Source organism: Ovis canadensis, chromosome X, assembly GCF_042477335.2.
Source record: "Ovis canadensis isolate MfBH-ARS-UI-01 breed Bighorn chromosome X, ARS-UI_OviCan_v2, whole genome shotgun sequence".
Classification (NCBI taxonomy): domain Eukaryota; kingdom Metazoa; phylum Chordata; class Mammalia; order Artiodactyla; family Bovidae; genus Ovis; species Ovis canadensis.
In genome coordinates, this window is record NC_091727.1 from 55,671,355 (window position 1) to 55,697,767 (window position 26,413).

The window sequence follows — 26,413 nt, forward strand, 5'->3', positions numbered from 1 at the left end:
AAAATTAAAAAGGTAAACTCACTGCTAAGAGAGTAATTCTACTTCTGGTATTCATTCTTAAAAAAATAAAAATAGAACTACCATATAATCTAGCAGACCCACTCCTGGCCATATACCTGGAGAAAACCATAATTCAAAAAGACACATGTACCCCAATGTTCATTGCAGCACTGGTTACAATAGCACTGGTTACAATAGACATGGAAGCAACCTAGATGTCCATCAAGAGACAAATGAATAAAGAAGATGTGGTAGATATATACAATGGAATATTCCTCAGCCATTAAAAGGAACAAAACTGTGCCATTTGCGGAGACATGGATGGACCTAGACACTGTCATACAAGTGTTTACATGAATATATGAGACCTATACTTTTTGTATAAAGGAAAAATCATTATTTTTTGCTCCTTTCTTCTGCCATTGTTTTCCCCCTTCACCTACCAAAGCTATTGTTATTCCCTAATTTAAAAAAAGTACAAAATGTGTGCACCTTATTGTACCTAAATTTTATTTCATAAGAAACAAGGAACTACAAAATATTGACCTTTAGTTAATTATATGCATTCAATAAAATATTCATATGTAAAATAATCTAATTTGTATATTTGTAGACTATTTTATTTTCCTTTTTCCACACAAATTTCAGCTCTTAGAGGGCAAAAATTCACTTAGTCTTGTTCACGTCTGTATCCTCCATATATAGAGTAGCACTTTACACATAGTAAATTCTAAAAATTTGATCAGCTAAATGAACGTCTCTTGTATTTTACTTTGAAGCATACATTTAAAAAGCACAAAGCATTTTTGGTAAAGGCTCTGTATAGTAGGGCTTAATATTCTGTTTTATTCACTTCAACAACATCACATCAAGAACTGCTTCATTAAAAAAAATTAAAAATAAAAAGAACTGCTTCATTGCACTGGGGGCTTTTGCATGAAGTGGTGTGAGAGTCTGCATTCAGCCATTTGTCTGGTATCTACTTTGTTTTGTGCTGGAATTATAATCTTGTCTTTGTTCATCTTGTCATTTTCTCATCCTTCTGTTTAAGACTAGACGTCTTTTCAAAAAGCATTTCTTCACTGTGATCATATTGTTTATTAGATTACTTGATTATTTTTATGTTTTGTTGCTGTTTCTCAGTTGCTAAGTTGTGTCCGACTCTTTGCAACTGCCTGGATTGCAGCACACCAGGCTCCTCTGTCTCCCACTATCTCCCAGAGTTCACTCAAATTCATGTCCGTTGAGTCAGTGATACTATCTAACCATCTCATCCTCTGCTGCCCTCTTCTCCTTTTGCCTTCAATCTTTCTCAGCATCGGGGTCTTTTCCAGTGAGTGGGCTCTTCGCATCAGGTGGTCAAAGTATTGGAACTTCAGCAATAGTCCTTCCAATGAATATTCAGGATTGATTTCCTTTAGGGCTGACTGGTTTGTTCTCCTGCAAGGGACTCTCAAGAGTCTTCTCTAGTACCACAATTTCTTTGGTGCTCAGCCTTCTTTATGCTTTATTTATTTTCATGCTTACCATTCAACAATATAAGCTTTAGAACTGCTCTTTTGTTTGCTGCTTTATCCCTAATTTCCAGAATAGGCACTCTATCACTGTATGTTAAATGAATATATCATATTTAATTTCATCAATTGCCTCATTTGTAAAACAGGGATAGTACTCCTATGTCACTGACTCTTAGGAAGAACAGTAGTGCTATATCATAACATGTATGCTAGAGGGCATATTAGGTGCCATGACTAGCTAAAGGTCAAGATGTTGCATTCCAACTTCCACAGCAAGGCTAATTCAGACCTATGCTTTAGCAAAATTGCAGACTTTAACCTGAAGTTGAACATTGGCATTGCACTTATATATAGTTAAAATCACAAGTGGAAATCCCAAAGTGTTAAGTTTCCTCTCCATAGGAAGACAGTGAGTCCTGTAAAGAATTTTATATGCTGGGAAATAGGGGTGAAATTGATTATGAAACACTTCATTTCTAAAATCAGGGAATTTCAGAACTTGGACTTGATGCAGTGGGCACTGGGAATGATTTTAAATTTCTGAGCGGGGGTAGGGGCAGTGCAGGGGCAGTGTTATAACAATGGTGTTTGCTTGAAGACTGCCACCATATCCTGCCTGTCCACCATACCCCACATGCATGGTGGGGTGTCTCTCCAGGACCTTGCTTCAGAAGTGTAAGTGCTCCCATCCACTAAACTGGTGTTTGTGTTTGCATGTGAGTGTGTTTTTCGTTGCCAAAGGAGATCAAGTTGTTCCACGCTGTTGATTTGGTGGTGCTGATGGTCAGCAAATGGGAAGAATAGGTAAGTTCTTTGTGGGGCTTTCAATAATTGGCAAAAGCTTCCCAGCAGCTGTCTGTGGGGTGGGGTGGAAGAGAGTAGCTATGAGGGACTTTTTTGTAGCTGTGTTTGTTTGCAAATTTAGAATATCTTGCTATGTTTCATGATATGTAAGATGCAAATAATATACAGGTGTATGTGTTCTAAATCTCCCTTTCACACATATTCCTTGAGGCTACATTGGCTTGGGTAGCTCTTGGCTTTTCACTCAGTAATTACCTTTCTCAGTATGTTACAGTGAGCTTGGAAAGTACGGATTCAGTGATTCATCCTATTTATTGTCTAATTTAGAAGGACAGTGAAAGCACTCGTAGTTACTTTGTGATTTTCCACACTGACAGCTTAGGTAAGATATGGCAAATCCCAAAGTAATTCAAAGTTCTTTCAAGTTCTCTGCAGCCTGGCAGAGTGCATGCCTAGAAAAAGAGAACATTACAGGGCTCCGATCTTAACACTAGACTCTCCAGCAGTCTCTGCTGTCATTCCTCTCCCAAACTAAGAGCCATAAGGAGACTTCCTTAATCTTCTGCCTCCACCTGAACTGACTTGTCAGGAAGATGGCCACCTTAAGTCTAAGGTCTAGACTTTATGCAAAGGTATGCTTTGGTAGCATCTCTAAAAGACCTCCTGCCTCCAGATCTCTGCCCTACTGTCTTGCCACACTGCCTAAACGTTCCAGTTGTATAAATTGATTGCTGTATGACATTACCAAGAACATATGCTAAAATTATTTATAACAAGGATAAAGGTAACTGGTTAATTCTGGAAGGCATCCTTTTTTGTCTGTTTTAAAAATCTATCTTCATCATGTTTCTTTCCATAGCTCAAAGAAATTACAATTTAATTTTAAAATTCCTTCCTTTAGATTCATGCTTTTTGTGTCTACATGACTCCTGGTTTGGAATGCAAACTCTGTTTAAGCTATGAGTTAAGCCATTTGAAACCATGGTTATCTTGGGATGCATTAGTGTGGTAGTATGGACAAAGCCAGGCTTGAGTCCCACATATCTGCGTTCAAATCCCTGCTCTACTGGTTAGTAACTGTGTGGTTTTGGGAAAGTCCCTTTAACTCTTGCGCTTCAGTTTCTTGAGGGCGGTGTTACTTAATTCATAGGGTTTTGATTAAGAGAGGGAAAGAGAAGAGAGGGTCAGTTTATGTGGGTAATATAGAGCTATTGTGTAACCGGCTTTAGAGTCTCAAGAATTTCTCTGTAAGAGGTTGATAATGGGGTGAAAAGAACAGAAGAGGTGGGCACAGGCTAGGGGACTTGCTTGTTCTGTTTTAATGTGGTATCAGACTTTTTTTATTCATGTGATATATTTATTGGGGGTAGCTTATGGTGATGTGAAAGCTAAAGCCCTCTAAGCTTCCTATAGGTGCTGTCACTGGAGCTTAAGAACAGGCCAATATCAAAAGAGGTCCTGAATTTTCTGACTTCACACTATTACAGAGGGCTGTACCTGTGCTGTGCTTAGTTGTTCAGTCGTGTCTGACTCTTTGAGACCCCATGGACTGTAGCCCACCAGGGTCCTCTGTCCATGGGATTCTCCAGGCAAGAGTACTGGAATGAGTAGCCTTCCCCTTCTCCAGGGGATCTTCCCAACCCAGGGATCGTACCAGGTCTCCCACGTTGCAGGTGGATCTGAGCCACCAGGTAAGCCCAAGCAAGGCACTATGAGGCAGATGCTGCCTCTGCAAATAACAATAGCCACAGGCCAATAATAATAATAGCTGGTTTACATAGTGATTATTAATGTGCAAGGTATTGGTTTAAGCACTTTAATTCAATTTCATCTTTCCAAAACCTCTAAGAGGTAAACACAATTGTTATCTACATTCTATAGATGAAGAAACTATTGGATGACAGATATATGACAAAGGTAGAAAATCTCTTCTTTCTAAAGACCATTTGGAGGCAGGACTCTGAACTCTGTCTTTTCTTCTAACCTTAGTATTTGCCTTTCCAGGGACAGAGAGAGTGTGGTCCAATATAATAGATGCTGTGTTTTAAATATGGCTGAGTCACTGAGTCAGGAGGTTCCAACCTTGATAAGCAATTTGATGAGGGGGTAGCAGATTTTGTCTTTGAGGATCAAACCAATGCTATCCCAGAGATGTCCACTCTCCCAAACACCCCATAATGGTTAATTTTCTGTGTTAATTTGGTTACATTATGGTGCCCAGTTGTTTTTCAAACACTAGTCTAAATATTGTAAAGGTATTTTGTAGATATGATTAATATTTAAAATTGGTTGACGTTTTCACAATTTAAAATTTATTTTTTATTAAAGTATAATTGACATATAGCACTGTATTAGTTTCAGGTATACAACACGATTCAATATTTGTCTCCATTGCAAAATGCTGACTGTAATATCTTTAACACTCATCAGCATACATAGTTAAATTTTTTTTTATATTGAGGACTTTTAAGACCTACTCTTAGCAACTTTCAAATATGCAATACAGTATTATTAACTATAGTCACTGTAGGGCAAGGGAGTTAGAGAAGACAAGTTTTGGAAAAAGAACAAGACCAGCACTTTACAGGAACAGATCACCTTTAATGAGGCGAGAAGGGGCAGCGGTCAGATTAGTGAGCTGGTGCACTAACCCAAGAAAAGAGCAAGTTTATCTAGGCATATATGTGGAACTCTACTATCTTAAGGGGGCCTGTTCTTCTCCAAGTTTGTTCAGAGTAGTTATCTCTCAAATGGCTGGGGCAAGGAACTCTGGAGATGGGCCAGAGGCTGGACCAGCTGGGAGATGGACTTAATCAACCTTAGGTGAAGTAAGGTGAAATTGCTCAATTGCTCTTTGTAACCCCACGGACTGTAGCCTACCAGGCTCTTCCATCCATGGGATTTTCCAGGCAAGAGTACTAGAGTGGGTTGCCATTTCCGTCTCCAGAGGATCTTCCTGACCCAGTGATCGAACCCAGGTCTCCCGCATTGTAGGCAGATGCTTTACTGTATGAGCCACCAGGGAAGTCTAATCAACCTTAATGTCCATTTTTTTCCTTTGGGTGAGAGAGTTCTTTGTTTTGCATAGGATGGTGGGGAGGACCCGGAGGGGAGTTTTAACTCCAGGCGATTTTGAGCCGTGTAACTTTCCTTCAGTCACTATGATTCTGACCTTCCTGTTCATTTGTTTTGTGTCTCTCCCCTTGGCACCCAGCAATCACCAATCTGTTTTCTATGTCTATAAGCTTAAGTTTTGTTGTTGGTTGGTTGGTTTTGTTTTTAGATATAAGTGAGATCATATGGTAGTTGTCTTTCTCTTTCTGACTTACTTCACTTAGTATGATAATCTCTAGTTGCATCCATGTTGCTGCAAATGGCATTATTTCATTCTTTTTTATGGCTGAGTAATGCTCCATTGTGTATATGTACCACATCATTTTTATCCATTCATCTGTCATGGACACTTAGCGCTTGCTTGCTGTAATTGGTTTCACATGCTATGGTCTAGCACAGGCAATCCCAACATGTTTGCCATGAAAGATTCTATAGAATGTAGTCATCCTAGCCACTACCTGGAGATGATTGGTAGATACATGGCATTTAAGGGTTTTGCCCCAGCCTCAATTTCAGCTTCAAAAACATTATCTTCAGCTGGGTGAGTAAGGGTCTGAAAAAAAGGAAAAGGTAGAATCAATCGGTGCTCATCTCCCAAGCCTTAGCACTTTGAAGTTCTATCAGACTTACCAGTTGAGTTGCCAGCAGCAGAAGTAGTAGCAAAATATATTAGGATTCCAGTAAGGTATAATATGCGTGTAGTGCCAGAAAAGAATCCTGGCAGATTTTAGCTGGGGTTTTGTCATTTCTGTGAGAAATGGTACAGTTACACGAAGCTTCCTTATGATCTGTACCCCATCCCTCCACACCCACTCTTGAGAGTGCTCCTCCTACTTAAGTGACATTGTACAAGTATTTGACACATTTCTGCTGTGTGGAAATCCCTTTGCTTCTGCCTCTCTGACCCAAACCCCCTCCCACCTTGCTTTCTCTGGTATTTTTTTGTTGGCAGTCCCAGGGCAAGATTAAAGCACTAGGTTTAAGGTCTAGCACTAGGTTTAAGCTTGCTGACCATAAAAGCATTAAAATCTACAAAGAGGAGAAAGAGATAAAAGCATTTGATTTCCCTGTGTAGGGACATCATCTTCCTCCACATTACCTCTACTTGCAAATGAATTCTAGCAATGAACTATAGTCACAAATGAGATTGCATACAGAATAGATGGATGGATGGATTTAAATGTATGTATGTGAAGGGTGGGGTATATATGTAGATATGCAGAAAGGCATAAAAGTATATAAACATTCTGGTTTCTAAGTCTATTTAAAGCTTTATAGAATGATTAGAAATATATTATCTGGGGAATTTCATACCTGTTGAACAAATGAATGAGTAGAGAAGATTTGGATCTATGGGGAAAATCACAGTGAAATGGGGCTAATGGAAGAGCACTTCAGCAATGGTTCAGCAAGGACCTCCAGAAATCCACTCAATAAAATCAATAAGAACATTGGCAAAAAAAAATGTTAAAAGTCAATTTTGGGAGAATTCCCTGGCAGTCCAGTGGTTAGGACTCCACGATTTCAGTGCTGAGGGAATGGATTCCATCTCTGGTTGGGGAGCTAAGATCCTGTGGCAAAGCTCCCCTCTAAAAATTCAACTTTTTCAGAATTGTAGAATTAGCCAAAGGCTTGCAACAATCCAAAAAGCAATTATTCAGGAAAAATGACTCAACCCCCATGAGAATAGTGAGCTGTGTGGCATTTTTTTTTGAAATCCCTTTTCTTTTTATTGAATCAGTTATTCATTCATCAAACACATTTTAGTAACCACATACATAATATTATTTTAGAGACCAGGAATTAAAAAAAAAGTGGGTTTTGGAAATGTTTTTTTTTTTTAATTTTAATTTTACTTTACAATACTGTATTGGTTTTGCTATACATTGACATGAATCCACCACGGGTGTACATGAGTTCCCAAACATGAACCCCCCTCCCACCTCCCACCCCATATCATCTCTCTGGATCATCCCCATGCACCAGCCCCAAGCACCCTATATCCTGCATCAAACATAGACTAGCGATTCATTTCTTATATGATAGTATACATGTTTCAATGCCATTCTCCCAAATCATCCCACCCTCTCCCTCTCCCTCAGAGTCCAAAAGTCCACTCTATACATCTGTGTCTCTTTTGCTGTCTTGCATACAGGGTCATCATTACCATCTTTCTAAATTCCATATATATGTGTCAGTATACTGTATTGGTGTTTTTCTTTCTGGCTTACTTCACTCTGTATAATCGGCTCCAGTTTCATCCATCTCATCAGAACTGATTCAAATGAATTCTTTTTAATGGCTGAGTAATACTCCATTGTGTATATGTACCACAGCTTTCTTATCCATTCATCTGCTGATGGACATCTAGGTTGTTTCCATGTCCTGGCTATTATAAACAGTGCTGCAATGAACATTGGGGTAAATGTGTCTCTTTCTATTCTGGTTTCCTCGGTGTGTATGCCCAGCAGGGGGATTGCTGGGTCATAAGACAGTTCTATTTGCAATTTTTTAAGGAATCTCCACACTGTTCTCCATAGTGGCTGCACTAGTTTGTATTCCCACCAACAGTGTAAGAGGGTTCCCTTTTCTCCACACCCTCTCCAGCATTTATTGCTTGTAGACTTTTGGATTGCAGCCATTCTGACTGGTGTGAAGTGGAACCTCATTGTGGTCTTGATTTGCATTTCTCTAATAATGAGTGATGTTGAGCATCTTTTCATGTGTTTGTTAGCCATCTGTATGTCTTTGGAGAAATGTCTATTTAGTTCTTTGGCCCATTTTTTGATTGGGTCGTTTATTTTTCTGGACTTGAGCTGCATAAGTTGCTTGTATATTTTTGTGATTAGTTGTTTGTCAGTTGCTTCATTTGCTATTATTTTCTCCCATTCAGAAGGCTGTCTTTTCACCTTGCGTATATTTTCCTTTGTTGTGCAGAATTCTATTCTAATCCCTGTCTCATTGCCTCCACAGTAGTTTTGAAAAATAACAACCTGATAATACCAGTAACTGTGAAAATTTGTAGTCTAGAAGCTACTGGGTGACTTCACTTTCACTTTTCACTTTAATGCATTGGAGAAGGAAATGGCAACCCACTCCAGTGTTCTTGCCTGGAGAATCCCAGGGATGGCGGCTGCCGTCTATGGGGTCGCACAGAGTCGGACACGACTGAAGCGACTTAGCAGCAGCAGCAGCAGCAGCAGCAGCAGCAGCAGCAGCAGCAGCAGCAGCAGCAGCAGCAGCAGCAACAGCAGAAGCTAGTGGAGGGGGCAGGTTGGGTTTGAGGTCCTCAAAAAGCCCCATTTCCAGAGAAATGTTACAATTTGACCTATCTGAAAGTTCTTGGAAACACCCATGCATATGACTCAACATTATTTGCCCTGGCTCAGAGCTCACTGCACACAAAAAGCCTTTTTTGTTTGTTTTAATAAACTTTCTTTTTTTAAGAGCAGTTTTGGGTTTAGAGCAAAACAGGAGGAAGTACAGACTTTCCATATACTACCCTTCCTTCCTCTTCTAATAATAGCTATTATTATTAATAGCTTATATTATTGTGGCACACTTGTTAACAGCTGACGAACCAATATTGACACATCATTATTAATGAAAGTCCATAGTTTACAGGAAGTGCACTCTTTCAGCTGTATATTACATGGGTATTTTGACAAATACATAGTGCCATGTATCTACCATTACATGCAGAAGCATCTCACTGTCCTAAAAGTCCCCTGTCCTCCATGTATTCATTCCCCACTCCCCTCCTTCTGAACTGGTAGCAATTGCTAACCTTTTTACTCTCTCTATAGGTTTGCCTTTTCCTGAATGTCATATGAATGGAATCATAGAGTATGTAGCTTTTTCAGACTGGCTTCCCTTGTAGCTCAGCTGGTAAAGAATCTGCCTGTAATGCAGGAGACCTGGGTTTGATCCCTGGGTTGGGAAGATCCCCTGGAGAAGGGAAAGGCTACCCACTCCAGTATTCTGGCCTGGAGAATTCCATGGACTGTATAGTCCATGGGGTCGCAAAGAGTCTGACATGACTGAGCAACTTTCACTTTTACTTTCTTTCACTTTACTTATCAATATGCATTTAAGATTCCTCTATGTCTTTTCATGGCTTCATAGCTCATTTATTTTCATTGCTAAATAATATTATGTTGTATACATGTACTAATTTGTTTATCCTATTTACATATTAAAGGACATCTTGGTGGCTTCTATGTTTTGGCAATTAGGAAGGAATAAAGCTGCTATAAAAAGTCACGAGCTTGTTTTTGTGTGGACATAACTTTTCAACTTAAAATCATGCATGCTAGGTTTCCGCATTATGTGAACCAAAAACTTCCGATGTCCAAGCTGGGTTTAGAAAAGGAAGAGGAACTAGAGTTCAAACTGCCAACATTTGCTGGATTATAGAGAAAGCAAGAGAATTTCAGGAAAACATTTATCTGTTTCATTAACTACACTAAAGCCTTTGACTGTGTGGATCATGACAAACTGTGGAAAGCTCTTAGAGAGATGGGAATACCAGACCATCTTACCTATCCTGCGAGAAACCTGTATGCAGGTCAAGAAGCAACAGTTAGAACCCTGTATGGAACAATTGATTGGTTCAAGATCAAGAAAGGAGTATGACAGGGCAGTCTTCTGTCACCCTGTTTGTTTAACCCATATGCTGAGCACATCATGAGAAATGCCGGGCTGGATGAGTTAAAAGCTAGAATCGAAATAGGTGGGAGAAACATCAAAAACCTCAGATATGTGGATAATACCACTCTAATGGCAGAAAGTGAAGAGGAAATAATGAGGGTGAAGAAGGAGAGTAGAAGGGTGGCTTAAGACTAAATATTAAAAAAAAAAAAAACTAAGATCATGGCATCTGACCCCATTACTGCATGGAGTAAGAAGAGTAAAAGGTGGAAGAGGTGACAGATTTCCTCTTCTTGGGCTCCAAAATCACTGCAGATGGTGACTGCAGCCATGAAATCAGAAGATGATTGTTTCTTGGCAGGAAAGTGATGATGAATCTAGACAGTATGTTGAAAAGCAGAGACATTACTCTGCCGACAAAGGTCTGTATAGTCAAGGCTATGGTCTTTCCAGTGGTCACATACTGTTGTGAGAGCTGGAGTGCAAAGAAGGCAGAACACCAAAGAATTGATGCCTTCGAACTGTGTGGTGCTGGGGAAGACTCCTGAAAGTCCCTTGGACAGCAAGGAGATCAACCCTGAATAGTCACTGGAAGCACTGATACTGAAGCTGAATGAAGGTCCAGTATTTTGGTCATCTGGTGTGAGCAGACAACTAATTGGAAAAGTCCCTGATGCTGGGAAAGATTGAGGGCAGAAGGAGAAGAGGGCATCAGAGGATGAGATGGCTGGATGCCATCACCGATGCAATGAATATGAACTTGGGCAAACTCCAGGAGATGGTGAGGGACAGGGAGGCCTGGCATGCTGCAGTCCATAGGGTTGCAAAGAGTCGGACACAACTGGGTGACTGAACAACAACTTTTCAACTCATTTTATTTTTCAATTAATTTTTATTGGAGTATAGTTGCTTTACAACTTTATGTTAGTTTCCACTGATATTCCCTCTTTTTTAGATTCTTTCCCATTTGGATCACAGAAGAGCACTGAGTAGAGTTCCCTGTGCCGTGTAGTAGGTTCTCACTAGTTATCTATTTTATACATAGTATCTATAGTGTATGTATGTCACTTCCAGTCTCCCAATTCATCCCACCTCCCCTTTCCCACCTTGGTGTCCATATATTTGTTCTTTATGTCTCAGTCTCTATTTCTGTTTTGCAAATAAGATCATCTATACCATTTTTTTAGACTCCACATATATGCATTAATAGATGATATTTGTTTTTCTTTTTCGGACTTACTTTACTCTGTAGAACAGTCTCTAGGACTATCCATGTCTCTATAAAATGATCCAATTTCATTTCTATGGCTGAAAAATATTCCATTGTATATATATACCACATCTTCCCTATCCATTCCTCTGTTGATGAACATCTAGGTTGCCTCCATATCCTGGCCACTGCAAACAGTGCCACAACAAACATTGGGGCGCATGGTGCATGTATCTTTTTGAATTATGGTTTTTTATGGGTATGTGCCTAGTAGTGAGATTGCTGAGTCATATGGTATTTTTATTCCTAGTTTTCAAGGAACCTCCACACCATTCTCCATAGTGGCTGTATCAATTTACATTTCCACCAACAGTGCAAAAGTGTTCCCTTTTCTCCACACCTTCTCCAACATTTAGTTTGTAGAATTTTTAATGATGGATGTGAAGTGACACCTCATTGTAGTTTTGATTTGCATTTAATAATTAGTGATGTTGAGCATCTTTTCCTGTGTTCATTGGCTATCTGTATGTCTTCTTTGGAGAAATGTCTGTTTAGGTCTTCTGCCCATTTTTTGATTGGGTTGTTTGTTTTTCTGACATTGAGCTGCTATGAGCTGCTTATATATTTTGGAGGTTAATCCCTTGTCAGTTGCTTCGTTTGCAAATATTTGCTCGCATTCTTAGTGTTGTCCTTTCCTTTTGCTTATGGTTTCCTTTGCTGTGCAGAAGCTTTGAAGTTTAATTAGGTCCCATTTGTTAACTTTTATTTTTTTATTTTCATTGCTCTAGGATGTGGGTCAAAAGATCCTGCTGTGACTTATATCAGAGTGTTCTATATGTTTTCCTCTAAGAGTTTTATAGTGTCTGACCTTACATTCAGGTCTTTAATCTATTTTGTGTTTATCTTTGTGTATGGTGTTAGAAGTGTTCTAATTTCATTCTTTTACATGCAGCTGTCCAGTTTTCCCACCACCACTTATTGAAGAAGTTGTCTTTTCTCCATTTTATATTATCACCTCCTTTGTCATAGATTAGGTGATCAACTCATCATAATAACAAGGAGTGTGGTTGCTGGATTGTATGGTGAGACTCTGTTTAGTATGTAGATTATTTTTAGAACTGTAAGTCTGTGTTCCAAAGCAGCTACACCATTTTGCATTCCTACCAGCAATTGATGCTGTCAGCGTTTTGGATTTGAACCATTCAACAGAGGATGAGATGGCTGGATGGCATTACTGACTCAATGGCGTGAGTCTGAGTGAACTCCAGGAGTTGGTGATGGACAGGGCATGCTGCGATTCATGGGGTCGCAAAGAGTTGGACACGACTGAGCGACTGAACTGAACTGAAGTTGTTTTAATGACCTATGATGAGGAACATCTCTTTATATGCTTATTTGCCATGTATATGGTTTCCATGATGAGGTTCCTATTCATATATTTTGCCCATGTTATAATTCAGCTGTTTGTCTTCTTATTGTTGAATTTTAAAGGTTCTTTGCATGTTTTGAATGCAAGTCTTTTTTCTGTGTTTTGAAAATATTTCCTTCTAGTCTGAGGCTGACCTTTACATTCTCAGTAGTGTCTTTTGCAGAGCAGAATTTTTAATTTTAATGAAGTCCAACTTATCAGTTTTTTCCTTCTTAGACCATGCTTTTGCTATTGTGTCTAAAAAGTTCTCATCAGGCCATCAGATGGATCTGGGTTAGGATCCAACTACCCACTCATTTGCTATGCTTTATGACTATGGGCAAGTCTCCAGAAACCTTCATTTCTGTAAATTAAAATGAGATATTTATGAAAGAAAATGATAAAAAGCCCTAAAAAAGCAAAAAGCAAAATATAGGAAAGAAATAAAAGTCATTACTAAATCAAAGTTTACCTATGTTATCGTCTAGAAGTTTTATAGTTTGTGTTTGACATTTATATCTGTGCTCATGTGCAGCTTTTTATTTTAGTATTCATTGTAAAATTTGTGCTATTTTGTATATGGATAGTGTTTTGTACATATTAGATTTTCTCCCCCATGCTCAATTAAAGTCATTTTTGTAAAAACAGCATTGCTCTTTAACACACTAGTATTTGTGCTTAATTTGTATTTTATACCTTCTCTTTGTACAGATTCATTTCTTTATGCATGTGGTTGTCCAGTTATTCTAGTGCCATTTGTTGAAAAGATTATGCTTTATCCATCTAATTGCCTTTGCAGCTTTGTTAAAGATTAGTTGACTATATTTATGTGGGTCTATTTTGGGGTTCTCTATTCTATTCCAATAATCTATTTGTTTATTCTTTCACAAATAGCACACTGTGTTGATCACTATAGCTTTAAAGTATAGAAGCTGAGGCTCTATGAAAGCCACAACTAACAAACTTAATGGTAAAAGACTGAATGATTTCCCTGTAGGATCAGGAAAAAGAATATCTGTTTTCACTACTTCTATTCAACATTGTATTGGAGGTTCTAGATAGGGTAATTAGGTAGAAATAAAGAAGAAATTTAGATCAAAAGAAGTAAAACTATATATATTCACAGATGACTTTATATATAGAAAATTGTAAGAAATCCACACAAACTATTATAGCTAATAAATGAATTCAGCAAGGCTGCAGAGTACTAGTATAATATATATATTATATTTCTATATATTAGCAATTAATGGCCTGAAAATTTAGAAAAAATCCTTTAATAATAACATCAAAAAGAATAAAAAGCTAAGGAATGAATTTAAAGTGTAAGACATATACTGAAAAATGACAAAACTGTAGAAAAAATTAAAGAAGTCCTAAATAAATGGAAAGACATTTCATTTTTATAGATCAGAAGACAATAATTTTAAGATGCCAATACTCCTCAAACTTATCTACAGATTCAGTCCATAACAACAACAAAAAATTCAGCTGGTATTTTTTTCAGAAATTGAAAAGCTGATTGTAAAATTCATATGGAAATACAAGTGATCCAGAATACCCTAAACAATCTTGGTAAAGAAGAAAACATTTGGAGGAATCACATTTCCCAATTTCAAAACTTACACAAAGCTATAGTTATCAAGACAGTGATGTCTTGGCATAATAGACATATGAATCAATGAAAGAAAATTTAGATTCTAGAAAGAAACCCTTATGTTCAATTTTTGACAAGAGTGCCAAGATAATTCAATGGGGGAAAAATTAGTCATTTCAACAAATGGTGCTGTGACTATTGGACATCAACTTGCAAATCAGTGAAGCTAGACCTTTATCTCACATGCTCTGTGAAAATTAACTGAAATGGATTAAACACTTAAACGTTACAGCAAGAACTATAAAAAATGCTTAGAAAAAGACATAGGTGTAAATTCTCATGATCTTGAATCATTCAAAGTTTTTTAGATGATACCACAAGCATAAGAACAAAAGATAAAAATAATTTGGACTTCTTCCAAATTAAAAACTTTTGCATTCCAGAGGACACAGTCAAGAAAGTCAAAAGACAACTCACAGAATCAGAGGAAATATTTGCAAATCACACATCTGATAAGAGACTAACATCCAGAACATATAAAGAACTTACACAGCTCAAAAATATGAGAAAATCCAATTAAAAATTGGGCAGACTTCAATGAACGAAGATATGCAAGTTGCAAATAAACTTGTTCAACATAGTTAGTCATCAGGGAAATGTACTCAAAAACACAACAAAATAGCTCTTTACCAGTATGGCTAAAATAAGCAAGACAATAAAGTGTTGGTGAGGATGTAGGGAAATTAAAACCCTCAGACAGTTTTGGATTGTAAGATGGTACAGCTGCTTTGGAGAACAGTTTAACAGTTCCTCAAAATATTAAACATAGACATACCATATGATTCAGCATTAATACTCCTAAATATTTATGCAAGAGGATTGAATATATATGTCCACACAAAAACTTCCACATGAACATTCAAATCAGCATTATTCATAATAGCCAGAGTAGAAACAGCTCAAATGCCCATCAACTGATGAATGGATAAATAAAATGTGGCATATTCTAAAATGGAGTTTTATTCAGCAAAAAAAAAAAAAAAAAGAAAAAGAATGAATGATTTGGATGAACCTTGAAAGTGCAATGCTAATGTGAAGACAGTCACAAAAAGCCAAATATTGCATGATTTGACTTTTCTAAATATCCATAATCTACAGAAAAAGAAAATAAATGGATTAATAGTTGCCAGGGGCTAGGGTGGGGGAAATGAAGATTAATTGCTAACAGGCATGGGATTTCTTTTTGTGGTCAAATCAGTTGCAGTGTTTTCTGCACAACTCTGAATATACTGAAAACCACTGAACTGAACACTTAAAATTGTGGCTTCTTTAGTATGCAAATTATGTCTCAACAAACCAATTTTTCTTTAATGGGGCTTATCCATCCTGCTTTATAGTTCTGTTGGGAGACTTAACTGAAGACATTTGAAAAGTTTTACAAAACTAGGCACCAAATATTTGGTGAAACTGAAGATAAATTTCACCTGCTCCCCGACTTTGTCCAGAATTGGACAAAATATACTACCAAGGTAAATGCAACAGAGCTCCAGGGTCAGAAGCAAGCTCAAATGCCTGCTCCTTAGGCACTGACACATTGAATAGAGTTCAAGCCTAGTCAGCGGGCTTCCCTGGTAGCTCAGACGGTAAAGCGTCTGCCTCCAATGTGGGAGACCCAGGTTCGATCCCTGGGTCAGGAAGATCCCGTGGAGAAGGAAATGGCAACCCACTCCAGTATTCTTGCCTGGAAAATCCCATGGACTGAGGAGGCTGGTAGGCTACAGTCCATGGGGTCGCAAAGAGTCCGACACGACTGAGCGACTTCACTTCACTATTCGGTGGGGGAGCTGGGACAAGGTGGGCTTTGCTCTCTGCTTTCTGTTTCTGGACCAAGTATTTCTCTCCACCCACTTTGGCAGACAGACTGCCATCCATACATCCTCCTTCACTAGCAAGCATATCTCCTTTCTCCCAAAGGTTTGAGGTATAGATCTCTTACTTTGGACTTCAGAAAAAGTGCTGAGTTGAAAGCAATGTTTCAAAAGAAAAGAATCTGTAACATCAACCACAATTGATTTCATCTTGCCAATATTTTCCTTGTATATTCTGACAGCTCAGGGCTTAATGGATAATAGGGCCAATTAACCCTGCTGCTGCTGCTGCTGCTGCTGCTGCTGCTGCTGCTAAATCACTTCAGTTGTGTCCGACTCTGTGTGACCCCATAGACGGCAGCCCACCAAGCTCCCCCATCCCTGGGATTCTCCAAGCAAGAACACTAGAGTGGGTTGCCATTTCCTTCTCCAATGCATGAAAGTGAAAAGTGAAAGTGAAGTTGTTTCTGACTCTTAGCGACCCCATGGATTGCAGCCCACCAGGCTCCTCCATCCATGGGATTTTCCAGGCAAGAGTACTGGAGTGGGGTGCCATTGCCTTCTCCGAATTAACCCTGAGCCCTCCATAAACAGATTAAGTGTTAGACATATTCAGAAATCAAGGCTAGGAGATCATGATTTCCTGAAAATTCCAAAGAATACTGAGATGCTGAATTCAGAATCTGGTCCTGGGACCGAGGTCTGCATTCAGGCCTGTTAGGTATTTGTGCCTACCCCAGAAATCACTGGCCTGGAAGCCAACATTTACTCTCCCATTTTAACTCACGGACTATCTAACAATCCCAAGAACTACCTTACTCAAGAACACAGCTGTCACATTCTAATTTGAATCATGATTTTGAAATAACGAGGCATAAAAACTCATCCTGCTTTATATACAAAGTTTATCTTGTATTGTATTTATTCCAGTGGAAAATGAGATATGTGAACACTGAAATATTCCATGTTAGGAAGAATGCATCCCTCACAAAAAAAGTGTGACTGTCCGATGCTTGTATCCATCAAGGACCAGTCTCCAATAATAAGGAAATGGGTAAAACACAGTTGAAACTCTCAAAAGCAGCTTCATCTTTTGGCAACAAGGACAGTTACACTAGAGTGTCTTAAAGGAAAGCAAACAACGCTGTGAGCACAGAAAGTGAGATCCTGCCTGAGTCAAGGGTATCAGGAGGGACATTGAGATGAAGAGAAATACCTGAGCGGATTCCTAAAGATACAGTAAAGAAGGTAGATGGACAAAAGGATAAGGAATAACCCCTCAGGAAGAATAAAATTTATGTATTTATAGACATGTAAGATATTTAGTTTAATTGGAACCAATTATTGAGAATGGAGTGGTAAAAATAATGTATGATGGATAGGTAAAAAAGAATAGGGATATATGTTTGGCAAATATTTCAATATATGAAACCACCCTAAATCCATTCCATTTCATTGACAACAACCATAAGATTAGTCAAGGAACAATTGGGCAGGGGAAATTCCTTACTGGGCTTCATCAAGGGGTCCCTTTGATGAGAGCTGATTGTTAGCAGTGCTGCCTTCAGGGAGATCTCCAACTACATGCTGGGGGATTGGGGTTGAGTTCCCGGCCATTGCCTAAGGGAATAAAGGAAATAAATTCCTTCCAGCCACTGTCTCCCAATTTCCCAAACATTCAAGACTCGATAACAACAAAAATGATTTATTTGCAACACAACCCAGTCCCCATCACTTCAGTACAGCACAGGAATAGAAAAGAGTCACAGTGCAAGCATTATTTAGTCCAAGGCAGAACTCCATGCCTCCCAATACAGCAAGCCTGTCTCCCCCAGAGACCCATGCTCAGAGCCCAGCTTAACATACAAACAAGCAAGCCCAGTATGAAGTCAGCCCCAGGTCTCAGCACATTTCATCCTTCCCCCACAGCCCTATTAACCTTCCTAACTGCAGCCTTCTATGCCTTCCACTCCCAACCAAGCCAACTCTCAGGCTCTGAGCCACCAGCAAGCTTTCTCTGTGGGATCATTAACAAGGGTTTAAGGATTACCTAAAATGAGAAAATACCCTGTGAAATCTATTGTTCCAGAGAAATTTTAAAATGACTCCCCCATACATAAATCTAATCAACAATGACAACGCTTCATTTTTTCACTATAGATATAAGAGGTTTTGAAATGATTGTCATCTCTGCTCCATACACATTTCCCTACTGGCTTTATTAAAGGCTGCTCTCTTCACAGCAGGGTAATAAAGGGATCATTCCAGGCATTTCTGCCAGATTCAGAGCCTGAGAGGAAAAACCCTGATGGCTTAGAAGAAGATTCCCTTCTGTTCCCTTCAAAAGATTTCTAGGGAGATTACTGCTTAAGTTTCCTAGTCCATCTAAGAAACAGTTTTAGATTTAGAGGGAAATCCAAACACAGAAGCAAGCAGTCTCTTCAATTAGGTAATAGTTTCTAGCATTCAGGAGGCAAGGAAGAGGAGTATAAAATCTCAAGTTGCTGTCTTCACCCCAAACCGTCTAGATCCTCAGAAGATTGACTAGTGGTCAAAACATACTGATATTTGGCATCAGAACTGTTTTTATAAAGTGAGGCACTCATAAATAGGGGAAGAAGACTTAAAGTACAATGCTGAAGGCAAGGAATAGAATCTACAGATTGGGTAGAGCACTTGGGTTGAGCACTCTCAGATTTAACAGTATTTATTATAAATCCTTTTCGAATTTCTTGGGCAAACCTGAGCTAGCTGCACCTTTGCCGTCACCTGCATGTGCAGGACTGGGCAATCATACCCTCATACTCCTTGTACAAGATACTCCCATTTGCCTCAATCAGAAGGATGCTAATGGGAACATACTTATAAGGGACACAGGAAGGCTGAGGGACATTCTGATCCACCAGCTCATTGACAAGGTTCTGGATGATGGCATGATTGGGAGAATTGAGACCATAGTGTAGTACCCGAGGACATACTCCCTTACAGTAGTTTGGGGTATAGAGATGGGGAGCAATGATCCAGTGATCCCAGCCCAGCTGCTGGAAGCTGACTTGAAAAGGGTGGAGGGAACACTGGTTACTTTCAGGCCCATCATGCTCCCTGGAGGGGCCAGGAACTTCCGATGCAATACTGCCTGTTTGACGAGCCCTCCTCAAGAGAAGAGAAGGGTCTTTTTCTGTAAACTCTTTCAGGCCTTTAGGGAGAGGTTTGGTCTTCTGAACACTCTGAGTGTCATTGAAATACAGTAACAAGAAGACAGTGTCCAATGATGAAGTGCCATGCCACCAGAACTCAAGAACCTCACTACCTCTTGGCTGCTGACACACGAAGCGGAGTCGTAGAACCCTGCGCCCCTTGTGATTCCAGAGCTTTTGCCCAACATGTTCCATGATATCCATCTCTGTCCAAGTTTTGGGCAACAGGGAAGGCTTTGAGGAGCCTCTTCCTGAAGAAGGAAAGTGATTGGTTGGGCTTTTCTGGACCCAGGGCTCCACATGGCAGGAGAGGTGGGAATGAGTTAGGTGAAGCTGATGGCGGTAAACCACAGTGGCTCTGACTAGTTGGTATGCTACCCGGTTTGGTCTCAGAGGAAAGTCCAAGGTCTGTATGTGCCAGGAGCCTGCATTAGTAAGAGGGAACAAGAGCAAAGCGTTAGCTTCTTACATCCTAGCCTTAGTCTCTCTAACAGACCTGCTCAGTACAAACTGACAAGCAGCTTTGAAATGAATTTAAGATCATAATAGCGATCTATTGAGCACTTATATAATGTATTAGATGCTTTACATGCATTTGCTCTTGAATCCACAATAGCCTTATGAGATAGTTGTTATTCCCATTTTGCAGACGAGGAAACTGAAGCTCAGAGAAGCTGTGCCAGAGGACACACAAGCCAGTGTTTGTTAGAATAAAGATTTGAGTCCAAGTCTTTTTCCCTTAAGATGACAAATTGTGGCTCATTTTTAGATCACTCATACCCCTAGACGGAGAAAAACACCTCAAATACAGAACTGTCTGTATATATTGTATTATTTAGCTGACTATTAAAAAGGTGACCAATTAAGAGGATCATTGAAACATATGAATTAATAATAAATCCTCATGCTATATCACTATATAGTGGCAGCTTTAGGGTGACAGTCCAATATTGGGGGGTATGGTCTGCTATTGCTTCAAATCTGGGTTGGAGATGCCACAAAATAATTTTTCCTAGTTGGGACAGGTATTTACTACTTTTGCTTTCTATTTGAATTTCTTCTTGAGCAGCTATTCCATTATTGGGCGGGTTCTCCCTTAATCCTCAATCTCCCTCTTTTCCATTCCTTACTGGAAATGATTCTTCGTTTACCCCATTCATTTTAAATACCGTTTTCAACAAGGCCCAGTCATATAAATGATCTCAACTAAAAAGTCTACTTAAAAGATGCAACTTTTGAAAGTGAAAGTCGCTCAGCCTTGTCTGACTCTTTGCGACCTCATGGACTATACAGTCCATAGAATTCTCCAGGCCAGAATACTGGAGTGGGTAGCCTTTCCCTTCTCCAGCGATCTTCCCAACCCAGGGATCGAACTGAGGTCTCTAGCATTGCAGGCGGATTCTTTACCAGCTGAGCTACAAAGTGATTATTTTAATCTAAACTGTGATGCTGACACCTAGTGGCCAAAGCGTTAAAAAGCAGGACCTGCAGTGCTCTGACCTTCTGCGCCCTCTCCTGGCAAAGGTCAAGAGCAACGATTACAAAAAAGGTCAATAGCAAGAAAAACCCTTCTGTCATCTTCACCTATCACTAACCATCAGTTCAGTTCAGTTGCTCAGTCGTGTTCGACTCTTTGTGACCCCATGAACCAAAACACGCCAGGCCTCCCTGTCCATCACCAACTCCTGGAGTTCACCCAAACCCATGTCCATTGAGTTGGTGATGCCATCCAACCATCTCAACCTCTGTTGTCCCCTTCTCCTCCTGCCCCCAATCTTTCACAGCATCAGGGTCATCTCCAATTAGTCAGCTCTTCACATCAGGTGGCCAAAGTATTGGAGTTTCAGCTTCAACATCAGTCCCTCCAATGAACACCTAGGACTGATTTCCCCCAGGATGGACTGGTTGGATCTCCTTGCAGTCCAAGGGACTCTCAAGAGTCTTCTCCAGCACCACAGTCCAAAAGCATCAATTCTTCAGCGCTCAGCTTCCTTTATAGTCCAACTATCACATCCATACATGACTACTGGAAAAACCATAGCCTTGACTAGATGGATCTTTGTTGGCAAAATAATGTCTCTGCTTTTTAATATGCAATCTAGGTTGGTCATAACTTTCCTTCCAAGGAGCAAGTGTCTTATTTATTTTAATTTCATGGCTGCAGTCACCATCTGCAGTGATTTTGGAGCCCAGAAAAATAAAGTCTGTCACTGTTTCCCCATCTATTTGCCATGAAGTGATGGGACCTGATGCCATGATCTTAGTTTTCTGAATGTTGAGCTTTAAGCCAACTTTTTCACTCTCCTCTTTCACTTTCATCAAGAGGCTCTTTAGTTCCCCTTCACTTTCTGCCATAAGGGTGGTATCATCTGCATATCTGAGGTTATTGATATTTCTCCCGGCAATCTTGATTCCAGCTTGTGTTTCTTCCAGCCCAGTGTTTCTCATGATGTACTCTGCATATAAGTTAAATAAGCAGGGTGACGATATACAGCCTTGACGTACTCCTTTTCCTATTTAGAACCAGTCTGTTTTTCCATGTCCAGTCACTAACCATGGCCATGCTAATTTGCATATTATCTACCTAATCTTCCTTCTCCACTGAATCCATGAACCTGGAATTCAGTAAGCTTGGGATGTTCAACATAGAAGCTCTTGAATGTTTTGATGCATCAGGATTTTTTTAGTTATGTATCCAAGTTTCAGGTGCAAAATTCATAATCATAATTCATAATTCAACATCTGTATACACTACAGAGTGATCACCACCACAAGCTTAGTTACCATCATCTGTTACCACACAATTAACTCCCTTCACCTATTTCGCACACTCTCCAACCCTTTTACCTGCTGGTAAACACTAATCTGATCTGTTTGAGTTTTTAATTTTTGTTTTTATATTCGACATGAGTGAAACCATACATCAATTTTTTTTTTAAAGTTCAGGTTCCAACTCATGCTTAATACACCCTCAAGTTTGGGGTACTTGGATATCATTCAGACAAAGCTCAAGCCAGGCTTGTAATTGCTTTCTCGAGTTACTCCATACTCCCATCCTGTAATAATCTTTCCAAGACACCCACCCTTACATCTGCCCCACCCTGCCTGAAAAGGAATCTAAACCGAATCTCTAGCAGGCAGTCTGGTGAGGAACTGCCCTTTCCTTTCAGACCCTGACATCACATATTTCCTGAAGCAGGGTGGGGTTGCTAAGGATCAGGGCCAGGAAGGGTCTGCTCAGAACTTTTCAGGGAAATGTCTGACTCACACATCCTGTGCGATTGAACCTGGAATAGCTCTCAAAGCAAGCTTGATTCAGCTGGATCATCTCTCTGATGGAATGATCAGACCCAACTCTCTTGTCATCCATTTCTGGATCCTTTCCAGAGTCCCTAGATACCAGTATGTCCCATAGTCAGATCAAGATACTGGCCTAATTCTAGACATTCTACTTTCTAGCCTCATATCATCTGTACAGAATTGACTTATGCAGCTTATGAGTGAAATCCAGATCGCTTGTAATGACCACTGCATCCCTGAGCCTCATCAGTTTCATATCCCACGACTCTCTACAATCTCACTAGGCTCCAACCATCCTGATCTTCCTTCTATTCTTCAAGTACTTGTTTCCACCTTTAGGCCTTTGTACATGTTGTCCCCTCTGCCTAGATCAGAATTCTCTCCTCTCTTCTCATGCCAAGCTTCTTACCTTACAGACCTCAGCTCAAATGTCACCTCTTCAAACATGCCTTCACTGACAATCCCATGCGAAGGGAAGATTTCTTTGCTATTCTCTATCAGAACCACCTATTTCATTCTTTGGTAGCATTTACCACAATTTTCTACTATCCATGTTTACTTACTTGTCTCACCCAGAGAACCGTGCCCATCTTGATCACATTCCAACACCTAGAACAATGCCTAGCACTTAACAGTTGCTAAATAAATACTTGTCGAGTGAATCTCCAACCTTATCAAGTTATCTTCTTTTTCCTCAATCAGAATGCACTTTCCTCCCTGTATCCATAGTCTCTTTACTCCTTCTGCAAAGTCTGGCTCAAATGCCGCCTCTCCAATGAGGCCTTTCAACTATTTCAGCATTTCCCTCTCCTTGCCCTAAGTAGCAACCCATTTCTTCTTGGAGCCCCAGGAATCCTACTGTTTATCCTTTTCAAAGCATTTGCTGTGCTGTACCACCATTATGTTGTTACTTATATATCCATTCTACTATAGTGGGGGCTCCTCGAGCAGTTATTTGCCTTTTTATACCCAACCCCAACACAGTGCTTGGTGCTCAATTAAAGTCTGTTAAGCAGTCAGCTCAGCAGGGTAATTAAAAGCACAGGCTCTGAAGCCTGAAAGCCCGGGTTAGAAATCCAGCTCTATTAATTACTAGCTGTGTTACACTGAGCTTCATTTTCTTCACCTATATAATGGGTATATTCATAGTATTCCATAGTGGAGCAGTAGTAAAAAATCCTCTTGCCAATGCAGGAAACACAGAAGATGTGGGTTTGATCCCTGGGATGGGAAGATCCCCTGGAGGAGGAAATGGCAACCCACGCCAGTACTCTTGCCTGGAAAGTTCCATGGACAGAGGAGCCTGGCAGGTATAGTCCATGGGGTCACAAAGAATCAGATACAACTGAGTTCGCACACACACCTACTTCATATGATATTGGGGAGGATTAAGGAAGATAATGTTTGTAAAAGTACTGTGCCTAATACCCGGCACATGGTAAGCACACACTAAAGTTTAGCTTAAGGGAATGGTGGTTGTTTTACTTGGAGGAGGGAGGTAAATCATGTCTGTTGTCATCTTTGAGACTAGCAAAGGCTTAAGATTGATTTCACCAGGTTCCCAAGATTTCCTTGAAATTGATGGCTTTCTTCATTCCCTAGAGAACCCTGCACTGCATAAGCCCACTATTGCCCTAGATCAGTCTCTAATGAAGATGTTTAAAGCAGAAGCAACTATGAGGGAAACAAAGAAAATTCCAAAATACATTTGGTACCACAAACCCAAACTAGCAACATAGTCTAAACAGAAAAACTGCTTCATGTACAAGGATATCAGGGTATGACATTCAAAACACTTAAGTAGTTATGGACAGACTATAAAATCAGACAGACTTGAAGCTCAACTCCTGCCTCTGCCACCCCATCCTTGTGACCTCTGCAAGTCATTTAACTTTGCTCTCTGTTTCCCTTTTCTTTAAAAACCAGGCTAAGCCTTTCAGGACAGCTAAGGAGAGTCCCTATCATTAAGGATTAAATACAATAACAGACTCTCAGGTGTGAGCCTGTTTCTGTCCTTTCTGAGGCCTGTACCTCAACATCCTGTACCTTTTGTCTTCTAAGAATAAAACAAGACAAACAGCCCTCCACAGAACATAATGAGTATTTCTCAGTTATAATTTTCAGTGATATAATAAGCATTAAAACTTTCTTTGAAAGCTAGGAGCTGACACATCAATGAGTTGCCCTGGGGCCTGGGAGAAAGTCCTCAGGGAGGCCCCAAGGCAATCTGTTCTTAAATTGGAGCCCTAAAGGGAAGCAAATTTGGAGCCAGGTTCTCCCAAGGGTGCCATCTTTTGAAAACCACCCACCCTGTAGGCAATGTGAAGCCTGACAGAAAACTGACAGATCCACTTTTTTCTACACTTTTCTTCCCCATTTTTCTCCCCCCCCTCCCACCAGAACAATATAGTATGATAACTCACCTCTGAGAGGCCTTGCTACACTAGCCAGCGGCCTCACCAGCCTCACCATGGTGGCCCCAATGGTGCGGTTTTCCCTAGGGTGTCCACTTGCGTCAGCTGAACGCTGGTACAGCTCCAGCATATACCGTAAGGGATGCCCTAAGACCCGCGGCTTCCTCTGCTGCTTGCCAGGGGCTTCTTCTAGCAGCTCCTGAATCAGGGGCAAGGTACGGGCCTCAGGCAGGTGGGCAATAGAGGGCTGCCCTACCTGTGTCATTTGGACCCTATGTTCCATAAAAAGCACCAGTCCCCAAAGAAGAAGGATTCTAAGGATGCTCAGGAGGACCATCTTGAAAAGCTTGGTGTTCAGCAACATGTTCTGATAAAAGCCCAAAGGATAACGCTTTAAACCTTTCCTTTTACATGGGTAACAGCATCCAGGCTCCACTACCACAAAGGATAGGGGAAGGAAAAATGAAAGGCTGGCAGGCAGGTCCTATGTTTCTTCCTCTGGTAGGATCTCCTGAACCAAAAAGAGGTCTTCTAAATTGTCCTCTTTGCATCAAACAAACAGAAACAGCAGGTGGGACAAGGCAGCGTGCCCATCCTGCTCTCCAGGGCTGGGAACAAGATCGTATTTAAAAGGAGAGGCCCATTCCAGGACCTGCTCCCTTACCTTATCCACTAGGATGAAAAGAAGCAGCCCTAGCCTGCTCTGCTTCACAACTTTAAAGGTAGTCTCTTAATCAGTCCTTAAAGGGCTAGAGGCCTCCTGTTCCCACCCTACTTCCATGTAATACTTTTCCTAATGTGGCATTTCCCAAAATGTGGTTTGCTAAGGACTTGCAGGGAACTATTTGAGGGGATTGTTAAGAATTTGGGCTTCTGGGTCCAGATGAAAACATGGACTTTCTGAGCATAAGTGCCAGAAATCTGAATCTTAAGTCCCAAGAAGTTCATATGAATACTAAAACGTGGGAACCTCTCTGTGAGTATGGCTGCTGGAACTTGAAGAAGATGCGCCAACAGTGGTTCTCAATCTTGACTCTATACTGGGATCACGTGGGAGTTTTAACTATTATGGGTGCCTGGGTACCATCCCCAGAGATTCTGATGGAGTCAGTCTGGGGTATTACCAGGGCAACAGGATTTCTTAAATTTCAGCAGGTGATTTTAATGTGCAGCCAAGTTTGAGAACTCTGACTTAGGATTTTCTGGTTTTTCCATGGAAGGTGTTGAGATTCTGTGTGGGTTTCATCAGAGAAGCATAGGGCAGTGGGAGCTGAATCTATGGAAGTTGGCTAGGAGATAACCTAGCTTGGCTAGTTACTGGAGGCATCAGGGCT

General features: G+C 40.2%; 1 protein-coding gene across 1 annotated transcript; it reads right to left on the reverse strand.

Annotated features, from left to right (window-relative positions):
• Positions 1-18,735: 18,735 nt before the first annotated feature.
• Positions 18,736-25,416, reverse strand: BMP15 (bone morphogenetic protein 15). Its single transcript, XM_070289591.1, has 2 exons — positions 25,089-25,416; positions 18,736-19,790 (listed from the first exon to the last, which is right to left on the reverse strand). Exons 1-2 carry the CDS (start codon positions 25,414-25,416, stop codon positions 18,934-18,936), a joined length of 1,185 nt encoding a protein of 394 aa, XP_070145692.1. The 3' UTR covers positions 18,736-18,933.
• Between the last annotated feature and the right edge of the window lie 997 nt (positions 25,417-26,413).